The following is a 26,504-nucleotide window of genomic DNA, read 5'->3' as shown; positions in this document are numbered from 1 at the left end:
AGTCTGTGACTCCGTGGAAGTCACCGCACCACGTCATGACCGCCGGATATTCACTCTGCCCGAAGTGCGTGGATTCAACGCTTCGCACCGCTGCCGCCTCACCTTCACCGCTCCACAGCAAGGACTCAATGCCTCTTTGTGATGCCTGCTTTCCTTCGCCCCCTCAGCACCGGAACCGACGCCACCTTGGATCCAGTGACGTCACGATTGCTGACTTTGCACACCGGCTTGTTTTTATATTTTACTAAGGTACTGTACCTGGGGGTCTGAGTGACTCCATGCTCGGCGCCATTGGTGTCAGATTGTTAGGAACGACTCCATCACAACGCCGTGTTATTACCTCATCAAAGCATTTTATGTTTCTAAGCGCTATTTTTGAGTTTAATCTTTAAAAATTAATAACATAACTTGTGTATGTCTGATTTTTGTCGTTTTGGTCTTGTTTCATTGAGATAAATATTGTCTATTTTTCTAACCTGGTGTTGAGTCATTTTGTAGTGTTTTTATTGTATTACTGTGTGTGTTGGTACAAATAATTTACACATTGCTTCTGAAGTTAAGCCTGCCTGCTCCTGCCAAGCAACCAAGGGGGTGAGCAGGGGTTAACCAAGGGTGATTCTCCTTTACCCTGACCAGCGTGAGGGTCTTTGCTTGGACAGGGGGTACCTTGACTGCCAACCAAAGACCGCATTTCAAACATACACGATACACATATTTTTTTTGTTACCATATAAACATATAAAAGTTATGTTCCAGTTTCAGCTTAAAATATTCTCAAATGTTATAGTTTATGATCAGGCATGTATTTCATTAATAAAAAGAGGAGATGTTTTGTGTCTATGCAACCATGTGCAACAGTATCTTAGCAACCAATGTTTCTCCACAGATTCCAGATTGTAGATTCTTGGGGCAGAGAGCCGACTGTTGCTGAGCAGACATGCAGGGGCTGTTAACATATACTTACATAAATCAACTACAACTTTGCTCTGATGTTTTGAGTCTTAAAATGATGGACATATTGTAGGCATCCATTGCATAAGATGGTGGTACATGGGTGTTAAAGGCTAAAAGGCAAATGGGAACTACTGGTCCCAACTTTCAGGGTTAAGGTTTTTTGCTCCCTATGTTCCAGAGCATGATCTACTATGGAGCCTGAGCAACTGGGTTAAGTACCCCTTCAGACCTTGACTTTCAGTTCTAGCATGGATCAATCAGTCCAAGGCTTTAGGGGCTGCATTTGGTAGACACAGGGTTGTGAACAGGCTCACATCTCAAACTATGTTCAATAGCATCAATGAATGATTGTTGATTCAAATACTTCCTTTTATGAAAAAAGGAGTGTTTACACACCAACACAAAGTAAGGTATGTCATTCACAAACAATATACATACTCCTTCGATGCCAGGCCTCTAGTGATTCAATAAGCAGTTTCTAAAACCAACTCTCCTCTCACTAGCAATAGTGGTTCTTCCACATTCACTATAGGTGTGATTCAGGTTAAGCCCCACTAGTATTCTAGGTCTCAGAAGTACCACTCTGACTCCAATGAAAGTCAAATGTTTTCAAGTGATGGAGCTCTATATGGTAGGTAAATTCCTGAGGGGTCTTGTGGCTCCATGGTCCATGGTCAGTCTGACCCACACCAGCAGGACCTGCACAACTACAGTCTCTGAGCGGATGCTGAAGCTGCAACAGTTTAGTACCGCACATGCTGTCCTGCAGGAGCAGTGATCATGTGTCCTTGAGCTCCTCACATGCAGTCCTGTGGGGAGAGTGGCCAGGTGTTCTTAATGCTTTGCCCATGCTGGTAGGTTTGCTTGGATATTCCCCACAGGTAGAGGTGGAGGGTGAATGTGACACCCTAGGTGCAGCTCCTCAGTCAGGGGTTGGGTCTGCATTTGTTACCACATTTGTTACCACAGTGGCCTCTTCCTCTGGACAACATTATTTACTAGACCACGCTCCTTGCTCTTTTCCCGGGTGCCCCACCTGTCATATGGGGTCACTTTTCTCACTCTGTAAATGGGCTATGACCTGATGGGCATGGCAGAATCTTCACATTAGTCCCACTTTGCATTCACGGTCATCAACATCACTCCGCACAGGGGCTACAGCCCAATTAGCACACCAGTAATCTTCATAGCACCCCCCTGGCATACGCCAACTACATTCTGCACACAGCTCTCCCAGTGGACCTCAGTCCCTCTAACACTCTCCTTTTCCTTACAGGGCACACTGTTCTTCACAAGCAGGCAGGCACTGCCGCTCCAGGGCCTAGGGCAAAAAGAACAGTCGATGAACGGAATGTAGACCAAATCAAACATTCACCCCCTGTCACAGATCTGGGTTTAATCCATCAGTTTTTTTGCTCACCATGCCATTCCAGTTTGGACCCAGTCACATGCAAATCAGTTTTGACCTTGTTCCCCATGGGAACAGTCCAGCCCGAACTGCCAGCCCAGGTACTTCCAGGATCAGAAACAGGCATCCTAGGACCGATTTCGGGGTATCACCCTTCTTCAGCCAGGCTAGCTTAAATCTGTTGGCATAGTGAGCACAGGACTCACGTCTGGGCATACCCTTCCCACTTGGGGCAACAAATGCAAAAAGAACATTTTATGGATGGAATGTAGACCAAATCAAAAATTCACCCGCAGTCACAGATCTAGGTTTAATCCATCCGTTTTTTTGCTCACCATGGCATTCCAGTTTGGACCCAGTCACATGCAAATCAGTTTTGACCCTGTCACCCATGGGAACAGTCCAGCCCGAACTGCCATCCCAGGTCCTCCCTGGACCAGAAACAAGCATCCAGGCTCTAGGGGCAGGCAGTTTTGGATTCCCTGGGTGATGTCCCCTCACTCAGCTGGGACATTGGTGGACCTAGTCTCCTATCCTGATCACAGGCAGAGGTCTTGCTGAGCTTCTGCTCCTCCCTCAGCCTGACTGGTTGCTTGACAGTTGATAGTTTTGGGGGCCTTGAGCTCCCCAGTTGACAATGTTGGGGGCCTTGAGCTGGCCTTGAGTCCTTTTCTAGACACCAAATGTGATTTAGGTTTAGAGACAGAGTCTTGGAATTTTATGTTGGGGTGAGCTTCCTTTTGAAGTGCCATCTCCTCTTCCCTGCCCTTCCTCCACAAAGAAGTCTGTTGCAGCAAGAGCAACTCCGAATTTGATAGTCCCACAACACAGGTCGTGAGAGTGACTAGAGGGTCACACCTGGATGTCAACCACAGTGATGTCTGTATCAAAAGGTTAACCCAGGGACTTAGCCCTACTCTTTATGACTCTCTTATCAACCCAATCTCTTTCTGGAGATGTTCCCAGGCCACATTCTATGGCCTCTCTCCTAATCAAAGAGCACTCTTTGAAGTATACTGAAAAGCCTGGCTCTCCCTCTATTTTGTTCCATCCAGCTAACATAAATACATTAATGCACAAATCTGTCTGGAGGCATTCCTCTACCTCATCATGCTCCTCTAGCCAGCCCTGTATCTCTCAAATTGAACCAAGAATCTTCTATGTATTGTACCATTCACAAACATGCATACACCCAGCACATGCATATAAAACACACACACTGCGCAGCACTACACCTTGCATGTATAGTACTATTTAAATACATACACACACACACAACACATGCATATAAAACACACGCACATACTGCACAGCACTACATACTAACCTGATGTAGGCCAAGGGTGAGTTAAGCACACATCAGCAACATTTTATATGAGTAAACCTGTAGGCCCCACTTCAGTGACTCAGATAAAAAGACCTGTTCACTTCTAATGATCACTACATGGCATGCTGCCACCACCACCCTTGCGCTGCTTAACTTATGGCAAATGTATACAAAAATGCATAATAAGGGTGAACCTGGTCCTGGTTTGCTTATTTTCCAATTCAGGGAGAACCTGGCCTGGCAGTTTGGGCTGGGTTGTTCCCCTTTGAGCAGGGTCAAGGCTGATTTTCATATGGCTGTGTCCAACCTGAGGTGGCATGGTGGATGAAAAATAAGGGATTGGGATGTGGCCCTAAACGATCGCCAGTAGCTGAGATTAGTTCAAGCATTCCATTGATTCCTTTGTTTTTTTAATGTCCTCACTCCTGGGGAATTCAGTAGCCTTTTACCACTATGAGAATAGTGTTTTGGGAGCCCTTCCCGGTCCAAACAAATCACAATTCATAAGACAGGACTCTGCCATACTGCACACACATGATCCATGTTTGCCTATGACAAAAAAAATCAGCATCAGTGATCCAGACATCATTGCTGTTGGGGGCACACTGGACAAGGGTGCATTTCCTTCACCATGTGAGGGACTTGTCAGTCCCAACAGAGTGCATGCAAGACAGAAATTATCCACGTGTGAAGGTAGTTTGTGCCAATGTGACATAAACAAGATAGATAGTTGAGTGGCAGCTATTTATTTACTAAATATGAAAAGCTTGCATCTGAGAAAAAAATATATTTTTCTAATGAAAATTGCAGTATTTTGGGGAGTAATTTGATTATTTGACCAGAAAGAAAAGAGTACATTTGACTTCAAAATCTGCATGTATTTGAAACTGATATTTAAGGGCAAATTTACTGTATTTCGAAATATTTTTTAAAGCAGTTATGTAGTGCTGTAGAAGATCTTAGGGGCATATTTATACTCTGTTTGCTCCGAATGTGCGTCAAAAAATTTGACGCACAATCGGCGCAAACCCTGCCCCATATTTATACTTTGACGCCCGACCCTGCGGGCGTCAAAATCCCAACATGTGTGTCATTTTTTGGAAGGGGGAACCAGCCTTGCGTTAATTATATGCAGGGTAGGCGTTCCCTTCTAAAAAATGACCTTAAGGCCTGTGCCCCTTATTTATACTCTGGCGTCATTTTGACGCACAGGAGGGAGTGGGCCTTAAAAAACGGCGCACAGCCTGATGTGCGCCTTTTTTTAACACCTGGGTCAGGGCAGGCGTTAAGGGACCTGTGGGCTTGGAAGGAGCCCAGAGGTGCCCTCCCCTGCCCCCAGGGACACCCCCTGCCACCCTTGCCCACCCCAGGAGGACACCCAAGGATAGAGGGACCCATCCCAGGGAAGTAAAGGTAAGTTCAGGTAAGTATTTTTTTCCAATTTTTTTGTGGCATAGGGGGGCCTGATTTGGGCCCCCCTACATGCCACTATGCCCAATGACCATGCCCAGGGGACATAAGTCCCCTGGGCATGGCCTTTGGGCAAGGGGGCATGACTCCTGTCTTTGCTAAGACAGGAGTCATGTCAATGGAGGTTGGGCGTAAAATTAAAATGGCGCAAATCCGGTTTGAGGCCTGAATTTTGCCTCAGACCTCACTTGCACCATTTTTTGACGCACAGCCCCCATTTTCCCATACGCCAGCGCTGCCTGGTGTGAATCATTTTTTTTTACGCACACCAGTCCGGAACGCCGGCTAACGTCCTTCCATTAATAAGGCGCCCACATGGCGCGTTGGAATGGTCTTAGCCAGCGGTAAAAAAAATTACGCACAACTGCGTTGGCGCAGTTGTGCCTCAAAAAGTATAAATATGGGCCTTAGTTCGCAAGGTAGGTGCCATCTGCCATTTGTATTTTTAGGGTCTCCAAACCCTGAGCAGGGTGTCTGCAGTATAACATCTGTGTAACTTTGCTTGGCTGTCCCGCAAGGTATCACAAGATTTATGTATTTTTTTAATTTTACACCTGGATCCTGCCAAGTTGTTTTTACACATCTGATATGAATGAAAATGTAGATAGATGCTATTGTAAACACTAAACCTTATGAAAGTGAATTTTCTGAACAACTACATGACCTGTTGCTTTTCAGACAATTCGCCAAGGACATTTTGTTGGTAAATGCATAATTTTACCACCATTTTCTCAAAATTACTCTACTTCTGGGAAACCTGAAAAACATCGGAAAAGGATAAAGCTTGCTTGACACATCATGAAAGTGCTTGCATTGTTCATCCATTCGCTGTATTTCAGATGAAGAATTATACTCCATCACAATGAAAGGTCACTACCAGGACTGATCTGCCATGCTCGACTTTGCTTATATTGCATGAAGGGAGACTATTTTGCATAATGTTTATCAGTGTCTAGTGGTTTAATCTGTCATGCGAACCAGCAGAACAACATTCAAAAATGTAACTTAAAAAAGAGCTACTTCACGCACCCTTGATCCCACAAGCAAACAACTTGAGCGAAGGGTTACCCTGAAAGTTTTGAGTGGTGTCAAGGCAGGCACTTGACATTGGCAGTGGTGGTACTGTCGGTGTTAATGTCAGATGTGGACTCAGTTTCATTGTTTATGATGATGATGGTGAAGGTGATGATAATTATTACTATTATTATTATTATGATTGTAATTATTATTATTATTTTATAGTACCATCCGTTTGTGAACGTACAGCCCAGTTCTTGTTGGTCCTAGCCAGATTCGGCAGTTGTAACTCATCTGCTTTGTCAACCCTCATTTCAAAACACATTGTTAGAATGGCAGGAGCACAAAAACATGACAAGTATCCCTTTGCAATGAAAGACTGAAGACAGCAATAAATAACAGCAATAAATAATGTTGCATAAAAAAGCTGCACACCAGGGAAAGGAACACTTTGGTTAGTGGGAATAAGACGTTCCTTCTCTGGCAGCAGGCTCACTTCACTCGCAGTGAAACCTGATCTACTTGAGGCTGACAGTGACCTGGTGTGCAGGTGCCAAGTGATGTTTGCTTTCTATCAAACCTACCCCGTCAGCATGTGACAGCTCTATGGCTTGTTCCTGCATGTGCTCTTTTTCCATTAAAGATAACATCAAAAGAGGATTCTTAAATATGCATGCTACTCGACCTAACAGAGATTAAACAAAATGTGAAATGATACAACTAGCTGTGGCTAGAAATGTTTAATTTGAGGCAATAGAATGCAGCAAGTATTCAAATTTGTATGCAAAATTTGACAAAAAGTCAACCCATCAATATTTAACGGTTCCCTTACATCACCAGAATTAAATAGACAGAGAAAACTTTCCACATAGCTTGAGGTACTTTAGAACGCCTAATTTAGTTCATTGGACTGCGTTTAGTCTATATATGTCTATGATATAATGCGACCTTTCTTAAGAGAGTTAAGCGATCGCTAGTGAGATCCGCCTGTGATCTACAGGTTAAAGGTTCACATTCCAGGCAGGATTGACGCAGCATGCCATCTTTCTAGAGCAAATAACAGGTGGGCCGTTTTCAATAGAGGAGCAGTATTTGCATACAAAAATGTTTTATGAAGTGTTTTGGATAACCGCGATAAAATTAGAATTCATTACTTGCATGCAGCATATCATGCGCACTAAGAACAAGCTGGACTGAAACATAGTGCAGCTCCATTTGGTGATTGCAATACTGCATGGATGATGACAACACTCTTGCAAAAATAATATGCTGAATAATTCTTGATATTATCAAGTAAAAATGTTTTTAATATCCTCATACTATTTATTTCAAATCTGTTTTAAAATGTTTTTGGACTGCACGACTTTCGCAGTCTAATTTCAAAACAGAATAGTTGAAATGTTTTTACGGATGTAAGGAACTCGAAACCATTAAAGCAGAACTTTGGAGAAATGCAACGCTTTGCTAAAGCTTGGATGTCAAGTGGCGGAAACCTGTTTTTCTTTCAGTTGCAATCCATACCACATTATCGTTGAACAGATGGTCTGAAGAAGTGAGGGTATCAAGTGACACTTTTATGGAGTGCCGTGACCTATTAACATTTTGTTCAAATGGATTATAGACTCAAATGGCTCTCCCATAACTTTGCACCGCCTGTCATATCAACGTTGCCCATTTTCCGAGGACACACTGCGTTTGGTGTGTATGAACGGCATTTGTGACCGCAATACAGCCCGAAATTCGCAAATAATTGCAGAATTTATGTCTGATACCCCGATAACCCCAGTATGTCCCGCTTCCTTAGTGCAAATGTTATTATAAGGCTGCAGTAAATTTGTATTTCGGAATTACCGATCCTCGTAATAACAACAATTCCGGGAACAATAATGCTGAAACCCAGAAGACAGCCATCTTGGAATGACGTTCCACATTGGCTTTGCCAGTGTTGGCACAATTGTCCCTGCGTTGGTAAATACCATAGCAGTAAGCGGTAGCTATGACTGCGGAAAGGAAGAGAGGGAAGGGGCCGGAGAATAAAGAGACAACGAACTGTGCAGCAGAGGTGCACCAGCTATGACAGAAGTGTAGCACAAGGTGAATGAATAACTACTCAAGGGCTCATTCAGAGTTTGGTGATACATTCATGATTACAGCCAGAAATACAAATGTCATTCTCGGATGCCTTAAAGCAGAAATATCTAGAGGCTAGTACTGACGTACATCGTTAGGGATAAACTTCAAAACATGTACATGAAAGAAAGGCTGTGACGCGCTTTCTGACAAGAGAAACCCCACTGTAGCACTCGTGTATAGGAAGACCACACAAATATATTCGACTTAACACAACACTGTGGTCTTGCAGGGCGTGGGTAACCACCATGTTTTCTGTATGTTACGTATTTTGGTGGTGTGCCCCCCAGTGAGCTGGCATGACCACTAGATGTATTGCATTCTGCTGATTCCGGGGCAAGCAAGACAAAAGGCCATCAGGTGCATTTGAGCTAGCCGAAAGGATGGCACGAGCAGCGTGACCGGCTGACGCTTTCTCTTCTTTCTGCCTTGTATGACTTTTAAGAGGAGACTGTGTGCATTTGCTTGCTGCTTGACTGAGATGGAGACGTTAGGGTGACCACCCGTCCGTAAATTTAACACACTGCCCGTAATTTTGCCCTGCTGTCCGTTGTCCGTGATGAAAGTCTTAAAGGACAGCATTTGTCCATAATTTCAGCCTTTCACTTAAGAATTACAGGCAGATTAGTTTCCCCGATTGGAAGAAGGGCAGGGAGTCCCCTGTGTTCTGAGGGAGGGTCAGACAGTTAAGAAGAGGCCTTCTTGCCAGGGTGTCTCCTTCCTTAAAGAAATACAAATATGGGTAACTGGTAAATCTATAAATGCAAAAGTGCTTGAAGACCTGCATTGACTTTAATCAAAGGAGTCACATGAAGCTTTCTGACTGCAGAGATATTTTCTTTTAGAGAGGTACTGTAATGGTGAGCTATAGAGTGTGTGGTTTTAATGGACTGTTATACATTTTATTCCTAATACTAACAATTTTTATATTATTCAAATCTGTATTTGAGAAGCACTTTTTTTATTTAACCGAACTGTATTTGCTAATTTCGTAGCAGCCTATATCATGCTGTAATTGTATTTATATAACGCTTACTACCCCTGATGAGGCATAGAATGCAAATTTAAAATAAGGACTTACACATTCACAGTCCTTTCAGGAACCTCAGTACTTCATAGTACTAACAAACATTGTCAAAGCCAATAGGTCTTGTTTACGTAAGAGTTATTGGCTTTGCCAATGTGTTTTAGCCATGTTATGCACCAGAGTGGCTGCTGTTCAGCATGGCTGGCTAAAAGTTAGTGGCATAGTGGTGTGGAGTAGAGTGGCATAGGAGCAGTGGCGTAGAGCCCAGTGGTGCAGAGTACAGTGCAGTGGGGTAGAGTTGGGTCGGGGTGATGGCCTTGGTGATTGGCCTACGCTACTGAACAAGGACGAAATGTGACACCTGAATTTAGCATACCAGGAGGCAATCACAAAAAGACCACAGTGAATAAATAGTGCTATGTTACAAAACAGTAAATAAATGCACTGCCAACATAGTGAGACATGGCCTCTCTTGTGTGTGTCTGTAAAACTGACGTTTGTTCTTGAATTTCTGTCCTGAATTTTAACCCTTTGTCCTGAATTTTTGTCCTGAATCTTGACCCTTTTTCCTGAATTTTTTACAGTCCTGTCCAGAACTTGCTTCAATATCAGGTGGTCACCCTAGGAGACGGTGCAGCACTGAAGGGGTCCTGCACAACCCAGCAACACATTTGCCTTTAGGAATGCTAATTTAGAATGAGTGCAGTTACAGTTAAACAGTCCTAAGTGTGGGAGTGAAACCACCATGCTGGGGCCTGTTCTGAGAATATGCTTTAGTGATTATTTCTTCCCTTCAGGCTGATTCAAACATAGCATAAAATGAAAGCTGGCAAATAATTTCAAAAGATTGTGTGTTAGGACACAATTTGGTCAAATGGGGTTGGGGCAGTGGGCGGAATGATATACTATGACTCCTCACACCAGTTTACAACTAACACACTACAACACTGCTGGGTGTTCAGTGATGTCACTGTGTCCAGGAGCAACAGGTGTTAATGGGCAATACGGGCGTCGGCCTGCCACCCTGAAGGGAGAGGCAAGAAGAGAATTAAAAAGCGGCAAGGTATAATTAATACTCTCATATTGATAACAGGACAGCTGTGCGACGTATGGTCCTGTTGCATATGTGCCTGCAGGGCGAGGTATTCTTTGACCTGCGGGCACAAGCTACAGCAGTGACATCATGGCAGAGGCTGTGTCAAATTGCAGTGCCATGGATAAAGTTGCTTTTTGGGCGCTTACACAACCATGAGAAGAGTTAACAGAACTCCATTCATTGCAATGGCAGGGGAAGGGGCAGGTTGATAGGGAGAACGAGGTAATGGGTGGTAACAATTTAGTAGTCATCAGGAATAGGGTGGGCTGTAGGAGGGGTCCAGCTGGTTGCTCACTTCCTTCCTTTCTCGTGTGGTGTGATTTCACTATTAAACAAGCATTTCCAATGCAATAGGTCTCACATTTAGGAGGGCTAGAGCTCTTGGTGTTGTAGATGCATAAATGGACTTTTCTTGCCACATAAATTGTGGACTAAAAAAAGAAGGAATGGGATTGCTAATCCACCAAATATTAAACTTCAGTCTAGCTTTCAGAACACTCACTATAAATATTTATGAGATTAACTGATGCACAACTAATTTCAATGGAGATTATTTGCATGTTTGTTAATGTTTTTGAAAACACTACTAGATTTGATTCCGTGTGTACAAGACCCCAATGAAAGGCATAAAAATTCTACAAAACAGTTTGTGATAAAATGTTGTTTAACACAGATTAGTGTGCACACATAAATAACACCATGCCACACCTTCTCCTCAAGGTTTCCATACTTTCTCATAAAGAAATAGTGAGATATTTAAGCCACCAGCATAATAAATTATATATTCTATCTTTTGAAAAACGTGCACACCATAGCAAGTATCAAACTGCTTCCAAGCACGTGGTTTTCAAGTGAAAGGCCAATGAAGAAAGTGGCAGATCAGCAGTACACAAAGCATGTGATGTGACCAGGCTCCTGGCAGCTTAGTAGCACAGCTACCAATTAACGCCCATTAACACGAAACTGATGTGAATAGCTCTAAATATTGTTATTACGAATACTAAGGAAACAAGCAGTGTTGTGGGAGGGGTGAGGTGGACAGCACGGGGAGAGTAACTGACCTGCAAAGCTGTGCAGCCATCTTGAGGCAATGGCCGATCAGAGGAACCATGTAACTGATAAGTGAAAACAGTCAAAATGTGAAATCTGCTGTAGCTATAGAGGGCAATGTGCAATCCAAACAGAGTTTAACGGACAGAGCTGCCGACTTTAGAGTGGAGGTACCAGGTCTGGAGTCTCAGCGTCGGATCAACATCCCGTGAATCTGGGCAAGCTACTTAATCTACCCCTGCCAACAAAAGTCGCAAAAAATAATAGTAATGACCCATTTAAATTAAAATGAGTACCAATATGGAGATATTTACTGAAAACGTGCTTTGATTCAGTAGCAATGTGAGGTAACTGATGCTTATGCAAAGTGCACCAATATCTTCTAACCAGTTTGCGCTTCAGACTGGCATAACTGCTATGGAGCGCGAAGGGGAGAGAGAAAAGCAAAATAGTAAAAAATGACTCAGATTCTGTACGAGTGTGAACAATGTGACATTGGTAGTGATGCAAAGTGCTCCAATACCTCCGATCGAGTTTGCTCTATATGAAACTTCAAAGTGCCATGGCCGCCATGGAGTGCGAAGGGGAGAGGCAGAAGAAAAAAGGAGTGCGCTCACACTAAAGTTTATGGACGATCGTACACTGATCCATGTAACAGGGTCAGTCTGCAAGGTGGTAACAAAGCAGCCTGAAGGCGGGACAAACGTAAAGCATTTACCAAAAACATCAAAGGATTTTTGATAGGCAGGCTCAGCAACAAATTAAAGTGATGGGTATGATATGGGCGTGGCTAAAGCCCACAGAATAAATTACAACATTTCAAAAAATAGCGATTGCGTGCTGCTATGCTCAACCTAATAACCTGACGTGTCATGAAGTGTATGCATGTCTCATGACGCATAATTCACAAAGCACACATCATGAAGCGAGCTGACCCATGCATCAAATCACAACATGACTGCCCACTGGTGGCTATCATGGAATGGGCTTCCTTTAGTAGAAACCCACTCCAAGATCGCTGGCCATGTCTTCGCATCCGTCTTGATACATGCGCTTGCATGCCAGTGTCAATAAGCATTGGCAATCTCTACAGCTTTGCCTTTAAAGCCGTGAAGCAACTGCTAATTAAACTGAATGACCTCTTTATATTTGGAAAACGTTTGTGTGCTTTACAAAAAGGTAAAGATCATAAATGTTCTTTTATCCAGGTATAGTGGGAATATATATTTGCTGTTTTTTGTAAAGCACCAATACAGTATGGGCCAGCTATACCGCTGGTGCCTCCTTCTTCATCGATTCCCTCCTTGCTGTACTCCAACAGAGGCTCTCATCTCTCCATAACCCCTCTCTCTCATACAATTCATTTGTTTCATAGCACCACTCATATCGGTGTAGGGTGTCAGAACACTTTATATCACACACATTAAGAAGAGATAATTAATCATACATGTAAATCAGTTTATAGAATATGTTGCATAAGACAGTGAGGATGACATGATGTAGGAATAACATGTCAACCATATTAGTAGGCAGTACATTTTAAGAGTGTTTGGTCTGTAGAGGTAAAAACGTGGGATTTAAAATGTACCACGGTGGTTGGGGTTGGCTTTACAAATAAGAATGATATTATGATAATGAAAGACTGGGGGGGGGAACAGTGTTCTGACCTCTAGCATGCAGTTTGCATGCAGGTCCTCGAAGACAGGTCATAGGTCACTGTACAATTTTTTCATTATAATTTATGAACTGTAGCAAACGGATCTCTGCGATAAAAGCAGTAACCCACTGAGCTATTCACATAAAATAAAGTTCTTTGATCTGCATTGTACACTTTACGGCAGGCATATTAACCCTCCGAAGAAGACTATGAAGAGTCAAAACAAGGAATGATTGTAACTGTAGCAATTGCCTCTAGCGTAATTACCACAAAATACTCGCAATTACACAAGGGGCGTAATCCAGCATTTAGCACTATTTTCTTAGCACAAAATGCACCCTTTTGTCCTAAATGGACCAGAGGATGCATTTTGCGCTGGGACAATAGCACTAAATCGACCGGACAGAACAACAGTAGCTGATTGTACTCTCTACATTTGTTGATGTGGTCCTCTTGCAGTAGGATTTTTGCCCCAAGTTACCCTTAATTGCTCCAGCAGGCGCAATCATTTACCAAAATTACTCCAGAGTAACAAAAATTTCTCTTGGGTCTAATTAAACCTGCCATTAGACGAAATGCTAATTTCGCTTCCACAGGAACATTAATCTCTGGAGTAATCTTGACTTTTTTATTGTTGCCTGAAAACTGTGGGACACACATGAAACTCTGCTTCAGGTGCTTTTAAACTCATAAATCATTTTTAAAACCCTGCCCGAGATTAGCACCAGGTGTGGCCGCACTGCCTTAAAGTCAGCTCTGGATAGAATGAGGGGCCCAATAGAGACCACTGATAAAACCAACACGTGGTCATAAACCTTGTTACACAATGCCAGTTGTTTAATATGCCACAGACCAATGCATTTGATACCCTAAGCTACCCCTCATCTCAATTTGATAGGCTCAAAATCTTTCATAAGAAAGAAATATGATGTTTGCAGACATAAATAAAATAGGCAGGATCTTTAGTTCAAATTTAAACAATAAAAAGCAGTTGGTTATTTGTTACAATAAGATATTGGAATCAGTTCAAGATAAGTCCAATTTAAAAAACGCAATATGAAGCTCAGATTGTGTAGAAAGAAACATATAGAGAGGGTGTTTTATATCATTGCCTGAAGTATGTAAAAAATAAACATAGTGCCAGAAATATCTTCTTTTTTTTTAATCACTGTCAACCCAGAAAAGAACGGAAGGAAAATTCAGGTTTCTATTTCGCCCTTGAACTATCCTCCATGGGCTGCCTTTTTCCTTGGCTGCTGGGCCTGCAGCGGGCATTATGATGTCAGAACTCAACTGTAATAAAGCATTACAGTTGAGTAACTTTTATTTGGAATCGTCTAAATTAAAAAAAATAGACTTCCATCATTAGCATTTTTCAAAACATCAGTATATGCTTTGTCTATGTGGTATATCTTTCCAATTACTGATTGAAGAGGAGTTGTGTGGCAGTGAACGTCAATTCACTAAAACGCTAAGGGTAGTGAAGGTGACATCACATGCCCTGTGATATTCAATTTCACACTCACGGGTTCTTACACATACACAAATTTACACTTAAACACATTCTCTCTCTCACTCACATCAGCACACACTCACCTTCAAGGATGAATGAAACATACATTTAAAACCACTTTTATTTTTACTTACCTCAGCTGCCAGGGAAGGCTACATTCCAGCTAACTGTACTCCATATTTTATTACCCTAACAGTGAGTAATGAAACATTATTCACTATTGGTGTATAAGAGAAATGTTGTGAGAAAACAGAGTGGAGCCCCAACCGACGCCCATAAGGACGAGCCTTCACTGTGTTCCTGGTGTCATGTAGGCTCTCATTATTCTAATGAGACTACTGGATTTGGAGCAGCAGGATCGTCCACGGTGTGGGAGACTGAGTCCAACCCACTGCGGATGACACCTGTCACTCTAAATCCAGGTTTTGCTCCAGCCAATTAGCAGTGCCTCATGTCTACCAGAGGATAGTGATGATTGGGCAGCCGAGCGCATGACATATTAGGCTTCTCAGGGAAGTCGTGGTCACTCAGGTCGCATACGGTTCTCTCATTTACAATTCAGTCTCATATATAAATGACAAACAGAAGCAGTATATGTTTCAATGATTAGCTTAATAAAATCACTGCATCTTAGATAGCAAAGCGTGAGCTGCAATAACCAGGATGACACAACATTACAGTATCAAAATTGTGACAAGAAGAGTGAAGCATAAAAATAATGCTATCATGATCAATGGATTATTTCCTAGCTAAATCATAATCTGAGCACAGCGTGTTAAGCTCTAATTCTGCCTTTCAGGTTCTCTCGGGAAGACCTCAACCCTCATATCTGAGCAAAGGCCTGTAGTCTGCGTTAGCATCAGTAGCAAAGCATTCGGCAATCAGCATACAGTAGTGGTTCCCTGGCTGGAATTTCCCTCTTAACGTGTAATGGGACTAGGAAGTGTTTTTATAATAACACAACTGATGTTCTGGGAAAATGTCCCTACGTAAGGATCTGTATTTTCTACGAATGTTGGAAAGTAAACTTCTACCACGTTCACCGGCAATGTACCAAACTGTAGCCTTGAATGAAGCACAGCGTGATCAAAAATGTCTTGTTTGAGAACACAATGCTAGGCTAAGCAAAAACAGTTAGATAGATGAAAATAAAACAAGACCATAAAAATGGTTATTGTAAGAATAACAATGCGAAGCCGAATAAACTATATCTAGGTTAAGGTGCACAGCGGCCTAGTGTGTTAAAATAAAGCGTATAGAGCTATAACTAAAATGGCTACACAACACTGGCACTAATTTAGCCACCTCTGAGGAAGGAGTCACAAAGACACTGTCAGGGGTCTAAAAGGGGAAGCCAGGGGTCGCAACTGCGAATCCTTGTGACCCCTAAATGATGTCCATGTGTGCGGCCCACAAATATTCAACAGCCCAAGTCAGACTGGGACAGAAAATAGGCCCTGCATTCAAAATAAAAGTGACCCCCTGATCGCAATTGGGGAATCAGATTTTTAAAAAAGTGGGCCACAATCGCAAATCGGGTAGTTTAGAACTTGTAAAGGCAAGCAGTATCAATGTTTTGCGTGCTACAGGAGTATTCATGTATATGTGCTTATTGCAGGCAGTGTTTATTGGTAGAATAAAGAAATCAGAAGTAAAAACTGGCCCACCAGACTATAACCATGCCCACAAACCCAAAAATTAACCCACACACGGACCTGTAAAATCAGCTCTTCTGGTACCGCCAGATTATCCCATAGACCACTCCGATCCTGTCAACACCAATTGCTGCCTCAAATTTTAAAACGTCAAAATCTGAGTCACTGGCGCCAGTCACCAGAGCAGTGTGTTTTCTTTGGCATTATCTCTTAGGGTGACAGAAGACTTTCGCGTATTGTTTTCTTCATTTCTCACAGGGATTAACACAGACAACTGACTGTGGGAGTTTGGGGGGTTGACAGCAATGCATAAGGCATATGAAATCTTATGAGATATGGGAGTCTCAGAGCCTCTCGCCAATTCTGCAAGGAGGCTTCATCATTTTGTGTAATATTACTGACTGTCGGCTCAGCAGGCTGTACCCCTGGGAACAATCAATCAATCAATCAAGGTATTTATATAGCGCGCGTCTCACCCGTGAGGGTCTCAAGGCGCTAGTGGGGGTCACTGCTGCTCGAAAAGCTAGGTCTTGAGATTCCTCCGGAGGCGAGGTGGTCCTGGGTGGTCCAGAGGTGGGCAGGGAGGGAATTCCAAGTCTTGGCCGCCAGGTAGGAGAAGGATTTCCCCCCTGCGTTGGTTCGGCGGATGTGAGGGACGGCGGCGAGAGTGAGGCTGGTGGAGCGAAGTTGACGGGTTGGCGTGTAGAAGGTGAGGCGACGGTTGAGGTATTCGGGTCCCTTGTTGTGGAGGGCTTTGTGTGTGTGGGTGAGGAGCCTGAAGGTGATCCTTTTGTTGACGGGTAGCCAGTGCAGGTGTCTCGGTGGGCGGAGATGTGGCTGTGGCGGGGTACGTCGAGGATGAGGCGTGCCGAGGCGTTTTGTATGCGCTGAAGACGTTTCTGAAGTTTTGCGGTGGTTCCTGCGTATGAGTGTTTTCGTAATCCAGGCGGCTTGTGACGAGGGCGTGGGTCACAGTTCTTCTGGTGTCGGCGGGGATCCAGCGGAAGATCTTTCAGAGCATGTGAAGTGTGAGGAAGCAAGAAGACGAGACGGCGTTGACTTGCTTGGTCATGGTGAGAAGGGGGTCCAGGATGAATCTGAGGTTGCGTGCGTGGTCTGAGGGGGTCGGTGCGGTGCCCAGGGCCGTGGGCCACCAGGAATCGTCCCAGGCGGACGGGGAGTTTCCGAGGATGAGGACTTCCGTCTTGTCTGAGTTCAGCTTCAGGCGGCTGACTTTCATCCATTCTGCAACGTCTTTCGTTCCATCATGCAGGTTGGTTTTGGCGATGGCTGGGTCTTTGGTGAGGGAGAGTATCAGCTGGGTGTCGTTGGTTTAGGAGATGATGTTGATGTTGTGTTTGCGTGCGATGTCGTCGAGGGGGCTCATGTAGACATTGAAGAGGGTTGGGCTGAGCGAAGAGCCTTGTGGGACGCCGCAGATGATCTCGGTGGGTTCCGAGCGGAAAGGCGGGAGGTAGACTCTTTGAGAACGGTCTGAGAGGAAGGAGATGATCCAGTCCAGGGCCTGTCCTAGGATACCGGTGGAGCGGAGGCGGGTTATTAGGGTGTGGTGGTAGACAGTGTAGAAAGCAGCCGAGAGGTCGAGGAGGATGAGGGCGTTTTTTTCTCCGTTGTCCAGTAGGGTTCGGATGTTGTCGGTGACTGCGATGAGGGCGGTTTCCGTGCTGTGGTTGGCCCGAAAACTTGACTGGGAGGGGTCGAGCAGGTTGTTGTCTTCGAGGAAGTTGGTCAGTTGTTTGTTGACGGTCTTCTCGATGACTTTGGCCGTGAAGGGGAGGAGCGAGATGGGGTGGAAATTCTTCAGGTCGTTTGGGTTCGCCGTAGGTTTTTTCAGGAGAGCGTTGACTTCCGCGTGTTTCCAGCTCTCGGGGAAGGTGGCAGATGCAAATGAGCTGTTGATGATGGTCTGGAGATAGGGGGCGATGCTGGTGTCGGCTTTGTTGAAGATGTAGTGTGGGCAGGGGTCCTATGGGGCACCGGAGTGGATGGTGTTCATGGTAGTTTTGGTCTCTTCGGCGCTGATGGGTGTCCAGGCGTTGAGGGTGACGGCTGGGGCTGTGAGTTTTGTGGTGGTCGGCTGGGTCTGTGGACCGAAGCTGTCATGTAGGTCGGTGATCTTTCGATGGAAGAAGGTAGCGAGGGAGTTGCAGAGTTCTTGTGAGGGCGTGATGGAGTTGGAGCTGGCGTTGGGATTGGAGAGCTCTTTGACGATGTTGAAGAGTTCTTTGCTGTTGTGGGTGTTCTTGTCCAGTCTTTCTTTGAAGGATGCTCTTTTGGTGGCGCGGATCAGTTGGTGGTGTTCGCAGGTGGCGTTTTTGAGGGCTGACATATTTTCTGCGGTGTGTTCTTTGCACCAGGTTTTTTCGAGGGTCCGGCAGGTTCTCTTGGAGTCTTTGAGGGCGTCTGTGAACCGTTGGGGTTTTCTGGCGTTGGTCTGACTTGGGTGGCATCTGAGGGGGCGAGGTTGTCAGTGCAGTTGGTGATCCATTGTGTGAGGCTGAGGGCTGCGTTGTTGGCGTCGGTGGTGATGGCAGGTAGGTTGTGGTTGAGGGTGGAGAGTAGCTGTTCTGCAGAGATTTTGTTCCAAGATCTGCGGGTGATAGGTTGTGTGCGCAGGTGGTGAGTCTTGCGTCTGAAGGTAAAGTGGACACATCTGTGGTCCGTCCAGTGTATCTCAGTAGAGTAGCTGAAGGATACGTGGTTGCTGGCGGAGAAGATGGGGTCGAGCTTGTGTCCAGCTATGTGGGTGGGCGTGTTCACCAGTTGCGTGAGACCGATGTTGGCGAGGTTGTCGAGCAGGGTGGTGGTGTTGGTGTCGTTGTTCTGCTCCAGGTGGAAGTTCAGGTCTCCAAGGAGGATGTAGTCTGGCGAAGCTAGGGCGTGCGGGGAGATGAAGTCTGTGATGGATTTGCTGAATAGGGCGTTTGGTCCCGGGGGCCTGTAGACGAGCGTTCCTCTGAGGGTGGTCCTGGGGTTGGTGTGGATCTGGAAGTGCATGTGTTCGGCGGCGAGGAGGGTGTCTTCGGTGGAGGTGGTGATGTTGATGGAGCTCTTGTATATGATGGTGATTCCTACTCTGACTTGGTTGGTGTGGTCTTTACTGGTGATCTTGTAGCCGTCGGGGATGGCTAGGGCGATGTTGGGGCCGATGAAGTGTTCATCCAGGTCTCAGAGATGAAGGCGACGTCCGGTGCGGTAGAGTCCAGGAGGTCCTATAGTTCAATGGCGTGCTTGTGGGAACGTGCGTTGATGAGGATGCACTTGAGGTGGTTGTTGGAGCGTGGGCTGGTGGACGGAATGCCGTCACGGTGGAAGGTATGCTTGCAGGTTTGACAGGCGAAGGGTCCATGAGTGCGTTTCGGGCTGGCTTGGTAGCAGATTGTAGTGCGTCCCGGGTTGAGTGCGTGGAGGGAGGCGGCGGCGTAGCTGTGCTGGGGGTTTTGGGAGCGCTGGGGGCCAGGGGTTCTGGCGCTGGGCGCGGTCCAGGCGCGGACGGGCGCAGACGGGCTTGCCTTCCAGCGGCGCAGCCGCGCAGCAGCCGCCATATGAGGGAGGGGAGAGGAGGGTCAGCTGGGGGGCGGGAGGCGGAGGGAGGGCGTCGAATGGGAGCAGGGGGGAGGCGGGGCCGAACGGGTGGCAGCGGCGGGAAAGTAGAGAGCGGGAGGCGGAGAGGCCGAAAAAGAGAAAAGGTGGGAAGAAAAGAGGAAAATTCACTGACGAAAGGCGAGGATGGCAGGAGAAATCACTGAATAGAAAGAGTCAGAGGAGCATGAGGAGAGAGCCAAGAGGAGAGAAAACGAGGAAGGAGGAGAGAGCCAAGAGGAGAGAAAACGGGGAACTGGACAAGAGAGAGCACGAGGAGAGAGCCAAGAGGAGAGAAAACGAGGAAAGGAGGAGAGAGACAAGAGGAGAGAAAACGGGGAACTGGACAAGAGAGAGCACGAGGAGAGAGCCAAGAGGAGAGAAAATGAGGAAAGGAGGAGAGAAAACGAGGAAAGGAGGAGAGAGCCAAGAGGAGAGAAAACGGGGAACTGGACAAGAGAGAGCACGAGGAGAGAGCCAAGAGGAGAGAAAACGAGGAAAGGAGGAGAGAGCCAAGAGGAGAGAAAACGGGGAACTGGACAAGAGAGAGCACGAGGAGAGATCCAAGAGGAGAGAAAACAAGGAAAGGAGGAGAGAGCCAAGAGGAGAGAAAATGGGGAACTGGACAAGAGAGAGCACGAGGAGAGAGCCAAGAGCAGAGGAGAGAAAGCGAGCAGCTGGACAGGAAAGAGCGCAGAAGAGCACCTACGGCCTACTGGAGGTGGCAGGGGCCTGTGCAGGTGGAGCTGCAGCAGCGGGGAATCGACCTACCCTAGGGTCAAGGGTCGCTGTCTCTGCCGCGCAGCAGCCGCCATAAGAGGGAGGGGGGAGGAGGGGTCAGCTGGGGGACGAGAGGCTGGAGGGAGGGTGACGAATGGGAGCAGGGGGGCAGGGCCGCATGGGAGGCCGAAAAAGAGAAAAGGTGGGAAGAAAAGAGGAAAATTCACTGACGAAAGGTGAGGATGGCAGGAAAAATCAACGAGTAGAAAGAGTCAGAGGAGCACGAGGAGAGAGCCAAGAGGAGAGAAAACGAGGAAAGGAGGAGAGAGCCAAGAGGAGAGAAAACGGGGAACTGGACAAGAGAGAGCACGAGGAGAGAGCCAAGAGGAGAGAAAACGAGGAAAGGAGGAGAGAGCCAAGAGGAGAGAAAACGAGGAAAGGAGGAGAGAGCCAAGAGGAGAGAAAATGGAGAACTGGACAAGAGAGAGCACAAGGAGAGAGCCAAGAGGAGAGATAACAAGGAAAGGAGGAGAGAGCCAAGAGGAGAGAAAACGGGGAACTGGACAAGAGAGAGCACGAGGAGAGAGCCAAGAGCAGAGGAGAGAAAACAGGGAACTGGACATGAGAGAGCGCAGAGGAACACCTACGGCCTACTGGAGGTGGCAGGGGCCTGGGCAGGTGGAGCTGCAGCGGCGGGGAAGCAACCTACCCTAGGGTCAAGGGTCGCTTGGGTGAACAAGGATATAGGTTCTCACATATAGTCAGCTGAAGGAGAGTACCAACTCCAATCCTTAAAAGTGTCTTGTACCAGGGCAAAAAGAGCCACGATTCCTACTAGTGTCTCCTGGGTGACTGCACAGACTCACGTACACAGGTGAAGGGCAGTATATAAGCTTACATGTGCCCATAACCCAAACCAGTTCTCATCAGAGCTTTTATTTCAATGAAAAAACTGCAGGGTCTCTCAAAGGGGCATGGCCGATGTAATTAAGAGCATGGCTTAAAAACACCTAAGATAAAAATATGTGCTTTTCTTAGTGTGCCACCCGAGTGATATTTTGTTGCTTCTGTCAATGCTTCAGCTCCGAAATGAGACTGTGAAAGAACTGTAACAAGTTGCTGAAGTTACATCAATGGCAGCGCTGAATGGTTACAATTTATTTTCAGTCTGAAGGTGAAAGGAAATATGTGGAGGACAATAGGGACCTATCTCAGCACCTGCTTTTTAGGTCCAGCCTAAGCATGTGAACTTTTGAATACTTTTAAGTGTACTTCTTCTGTGGACTGCCAGCTATTTCATTTGTTAGTTTCAGTGTCATTTAAAAATCCTTGCTTGCTACTGGTCAGTCATGTCTTTTTGTTCCTCCTTCTTCTGTGTGGGAGCATGGACAAACTACTGTATAATTACGCTTTGTCTTGTTTATCTGTTCTGTAGGGGACTTTGGGGGTCATTTTGACCCCGGCGATCTTTTTCGAAGACCACCGTGCGGAAGACTGCCAGTGGTGGCGGTTTGCCGCTCGGCCTATTATGACCGTTGGCAGCTCTCCGTCCTTTTACGGACGGAGAGCTGCCAACAGCCATACTGGCGGGCGGCGGGGAAGTGGAGGTTGCTCTGTTGGCAGTGTGGTGTCGGCGGAGCAGCCCCCATGGCTCCCGTCCCCTCCCGGAGTATCGTCGGACCAGGTAAGTCGATCGTCCGTGAGGGGGGTGGAGGGAGGGTGTTGTGTGTTGTGTGCGTGCATGGGGGTGTGTGTGTGTATGTAGAGGGGGTGTGTGAGTGCGTGTATGCTTGCAGGGGTGTTGTGTGTATGGGAATGAGTGCATGTATGTCTGTAGGTATGTCTGTATGGATGTGTGCGTGTATGTTTGAATGTGGGTGTGCGTGTCTGACTGTGTGTGTGGATGTTGGCATGTATGTCGGTGTGTGTGCGTGTATGTGTGTTGGTGGTGCCTGCGTGCGTGTCGTGTGTGTATGAGTGATGTTATGTTGGGGGTCGGGGTGGGGAGGGGGGTCCTACCACCTTTGGGGGGTGGCAGGGGTGGTGGGGGTGGAGGGAGTTGGGGTGGGGAGTGGGGGAAGTTTCAAACCGCATGAAATCCATGGCGGTCAGCCGGGTCCAAAAAACGCTGGAGGTATAGTGACGGCCGCTGGGCTGGAGACCCTGGTCTCCAGCCCGGCGGGCGGAACGGAGAACCGGCGGATGACCATGGCGGTAACTGCCATGGTCATAATACACAGAGGAAAGACCGCCAGCCTGTTGGCGGTCTTACCGCCGCTTCTCCGCCTTCCGCGAGGGTCATAATGACCCCCTTTATTTTTTACTTTGTTTACTGCTCCTATCCAGGGAAGCTTCTCTTTTCATTTGCAGACCATTCTTCCTCTGGCTATAAATCAGGCTGTTATCTTGATCACATTTGGTCTTTGTGGGGTCTCTGCACCCTCTCTCAGCTGCCTGGCTCCTGCCATTCATTGGCTTGGATTTTCTTTATCAAGTGTGCCTGCCTGTGTACTGAGAGCAAGGGCGGAGGATCTCTTGTAATTGCTTATACCCTAAACACCCAGATCTACCAGGGCTCAACAATCCTTAGGGACAGTGTCCACTTCTAACATATACTGGGATCCCACTTGAAGCTCCATAAGTGCACCTCAGTTCACATACTCCAAGCCCTCAGCCATGCCAGTGCCAGGAACCCCACACATGCTGTCTGCCAGAGCACCTCAGTTCCTGCAGTCAGTACACTCTGCTGCTCCAGTATTGAGACCTCTGGCACTGCTCCATCAGTGCACCACAGTTCACACACTCCAAGCCCTTAGCCGTGCCAGTGCAAGGAGCCCCAGACATGCTGTCTATCAGAAAACCTCAGTTGTTGCAGTCAGTACGCTCTGCTGCCCCAGTACTGGGACCTCAGGCACAGCTCCATCAGTGTACCGAAGTTCACACACTCCAAGCGCTCAGCCTTGCCAGTGCCACAAACCCTACACACGCTGTCTGCCATAGCACCTCAGCTCTTGCAGTCAGTACAGTCCGCTGCTCCAGTACTGGGACCTCGGGCACAGCTCCAACAATGCACCTCAGTTCTACCCCAGCACTTCCTTTTCTATACTGGGACCCCGCTCACAAACAGTTCCATTAGCTCGATTATAATATTCAGTCCCACTGCTAAGCCAATACTGGACCAAAAGAGAAAAGCACAGCTTAGCCAGTGAACTTCATAGCTCCAATAACATATCTCACTTCTGACCTTGTGTGCCCGTTACTATTCCAGGACTGCAGCCCCCATTATTCCAATATCAGGAACTACACGGTGCTCCGGTTCTCATTTATCACCCACTGCCTTTCTGTTGTTCCAGCACTGGGCCGGGGCACAGCTCTGTCCATACCCACAATCCTGATATCAAGCATCTTAATACTGCTCTATCCGGGTTCACATTCAACTCTGCTAATTCACCTCCTGCTGTTCTGTAGTGCCTCCTGGTGTTCCACACTCTGACTTCAGTTTGAGGACGTGGGGGAGCCAATTAAATCCAATCTTAGCTGCCAACTTTATTTGGGAGGGTCTGTTTCACCTATCCCACTCCGTTCTTTCCTTTACTCTCATTATTTTCTTTCTCCCCCACTTTTCGCTTTCCAGCTCTTAAAATTCACATGTTAACAGCTTCACTCTTTCAACTGTTTATTTTTGCTCCTATACCCTTTTGTATTTCCCAATTGCTCTTGTTACCTCCTCTTTCAAACTCGCAAAAACTTGGTTATTTCTTTCCTTGTTTCGTTCATCTCTTCTTTCTGTGTCTGTGGGAAATGTGTCAGCACATACATGCCCTGGTTCTTTCACTGCTTGTTTCTCTCACAATCTCAGTTTTTATCTCTAATGTTCATTTTTCTCTTTCTTTCATTATTTTTTCCTCTATCTTTCGTTCGCTAGCTTCCTTCCCTTTTTACTTTCATCTAACACGTTTGCTCTATTTCTTCTCTTAGTTGTGTTTCCATTTTCTTTTACTTTACTTTCTTTCCCTTCTTTTTTTTATTTCTTTGCGACCCCTTCTTTTTCTTCCTTTTGTCTGTTTTATTCCCATCACTTCTCTTTTTCTGCCCTAGCAGCTTTCTCTCCCGAGTCTTAGTTATCAATGGAGCAACAGTTGCAGTGGCACTGGGTTCCAGAGACCTTTGGACCACACTCAACTCCAATTACTGCTGTATTTTCCTACCAAAATTGAGGTCAACATCTTTGCTTTCTTACCCCAGGGCCCAAGACACCATTACTACACTGCTTGTCCTCTCCATCTTTACTCCTGACTCCCTCTTTCCTTTCACACTCAAAATCGTCCCAAATGATGTTTTTGTTATGGTGTTTTGAGCATTACACTCTAAGGGGAAAGGTTTATTTCTGATAAAGGTTTATATGATAATTGTATGTGTTTTAAGATAGAGGAAGAAGGTAAATGGAAGTGCTTTAGTTAAAGGCTGTCCCACTGGAATTATATTGTAGGAAAAGATGAAATTATGAAGCAGGGTTGACCAATTTATGTTGCAGGAAAAGTCCAGTTATGAATTGACAGTGCCAATAGCTCTAACTCAAGAAAATGCGAGACCAATTGCATTGCAAATGCTTGTTAGAATTGCTGGCACTGAGCACCACCAGGACCAGTCAGGTCCACTTAAAGCCCACGTTGTCATTTAGTGCAGTGCAGACAGAAATTACTCTGTGGAAGTAAGGGTAGCCTGGGATGGTAGTTAACTGTTTGGTTCAGGAGCAGCGAGCAGGGCATCCATGTGTTTGTCGTGATTGGTTGCTAATTTCTTAAATACAAATCTTGAAAGCAGTGTGTCACTCAGGATCTATTGAGTAAGCTCTCTTATAAAGTAAGGCATCTGCATGCACATCTGTTGAATGCTATTATGTGGTGTTTTTTATATATATATATTTATATAAGTATATATATATATATTTTATTTTTTTCTCTGTTTATATACTTTAGATTCACTGAAATGCTTGGCCGATGGGAAAGTGAGTGGGTGGCACTGATGGCACCTGTGAGTTCTGAGCTGCGCACAAATGTGATTGAAGTGGTCGCACTGACTTTTGAGGTGGACACTTATAATGCACAGAGAATGGGTATAATTCTGATACAGTTTGAGGGTTTTGGAATGCTTGCTCATGATGCACAGATGTGGGGTGCCGCACTCACAGTGCACAGATGTAGGCAAACTCCATGTACAGTTCCTGTCTTTTTTACAGATGGGCTCTTGGGGCAAGCACTCCCTTCACTGCCTCAGGGCACCTTTGTAGTGAAGCCTTTCTCAGTGTTGTTGCTTCAGATGTTTGCTCTGGGGCCTTTTTTTGTGTGCACAAATTCAGTGCCTTGAAATTGGGTGGTTGAGGATCTGGTTGCCTATGTTGATCGGAGTTTGCAGACTGCGGCGTTGGGCCCGAGATAGAAGCATGTTATGGTTGAATGCTCAGAATAGAGTATGAAGCGTTTTGAATTCACTTTGTCTCCAAGGCCTTTTGGGTGGAGGTCCCTGCGATGGCAGGAGTGCTGATATATGTGGGTGGTGCATGAGTGTGGCTGCACCTCCTATAACCTTTCAGTAAATCCTGCCTTCACTGTGCATGAGGGACCCATTTGTGAATTTGGGCGATGCTCATGTTACACGCAGCCATGTGGAAACCCAAGAAGAAAGAGAAGACGGAAGGTAAGTTTTGCTGAGGCTTGACTGCTAAGAAAGGAAACTCTACATAACGCAAAGAAGTTGTAAACAAAACTATACACGTAACAAAAGCCTATAGAAATAAGCATATTTATCGGCTAACGTACACTGCAAGGCAGCAGAAACGGGGAAGAAATGGTACTGAGAACAGCTGCTAAGTCCTAG

At 45.9% G+C, this 26,504-nt stretch overlaps 1 protein-coding gene across 1 annotated transcript; it reads left to right on the top strand.

The window, feature by feature from the left end:
• The first annotated feature begins 20,094 nt into the window (after positions 1-20,094).
• Positions 20,095-20,724, top strand: LOC138283508 (uncharacterized). Its single transcript, XM_069221448.1, has one exon. The coding sequence runs from the start codon at positions 20,095-20,097 to the stop codon at positions 20,722-20,724; it is 630 nt and encodes a 209-aa protein (XP_069077549.1).
• Positions 20,725-26,504: the final 5,780 nt, after the last annotated feature.

Source organism: Pleurodeles waltl, chromosome 3_1, assembly GCF_031143425.1.
Source record: "Pleurodeles waltl isolate 20211129_DDA chromosome 3_1, aPleWal1.hap1.20221129, whole genome shotgun sequence".
NCBI classification, from domain to species: Eukaryota; Metazoa; Chordata; class Amphibia; order Caudata; family Salamandridae; genus Pleurodeles; species Pleurodeles waltl.
Note: the sequence above shows the minus strand (reverse complement) of the source record. Positions and strands in the feature narration are given on the sequence as shown.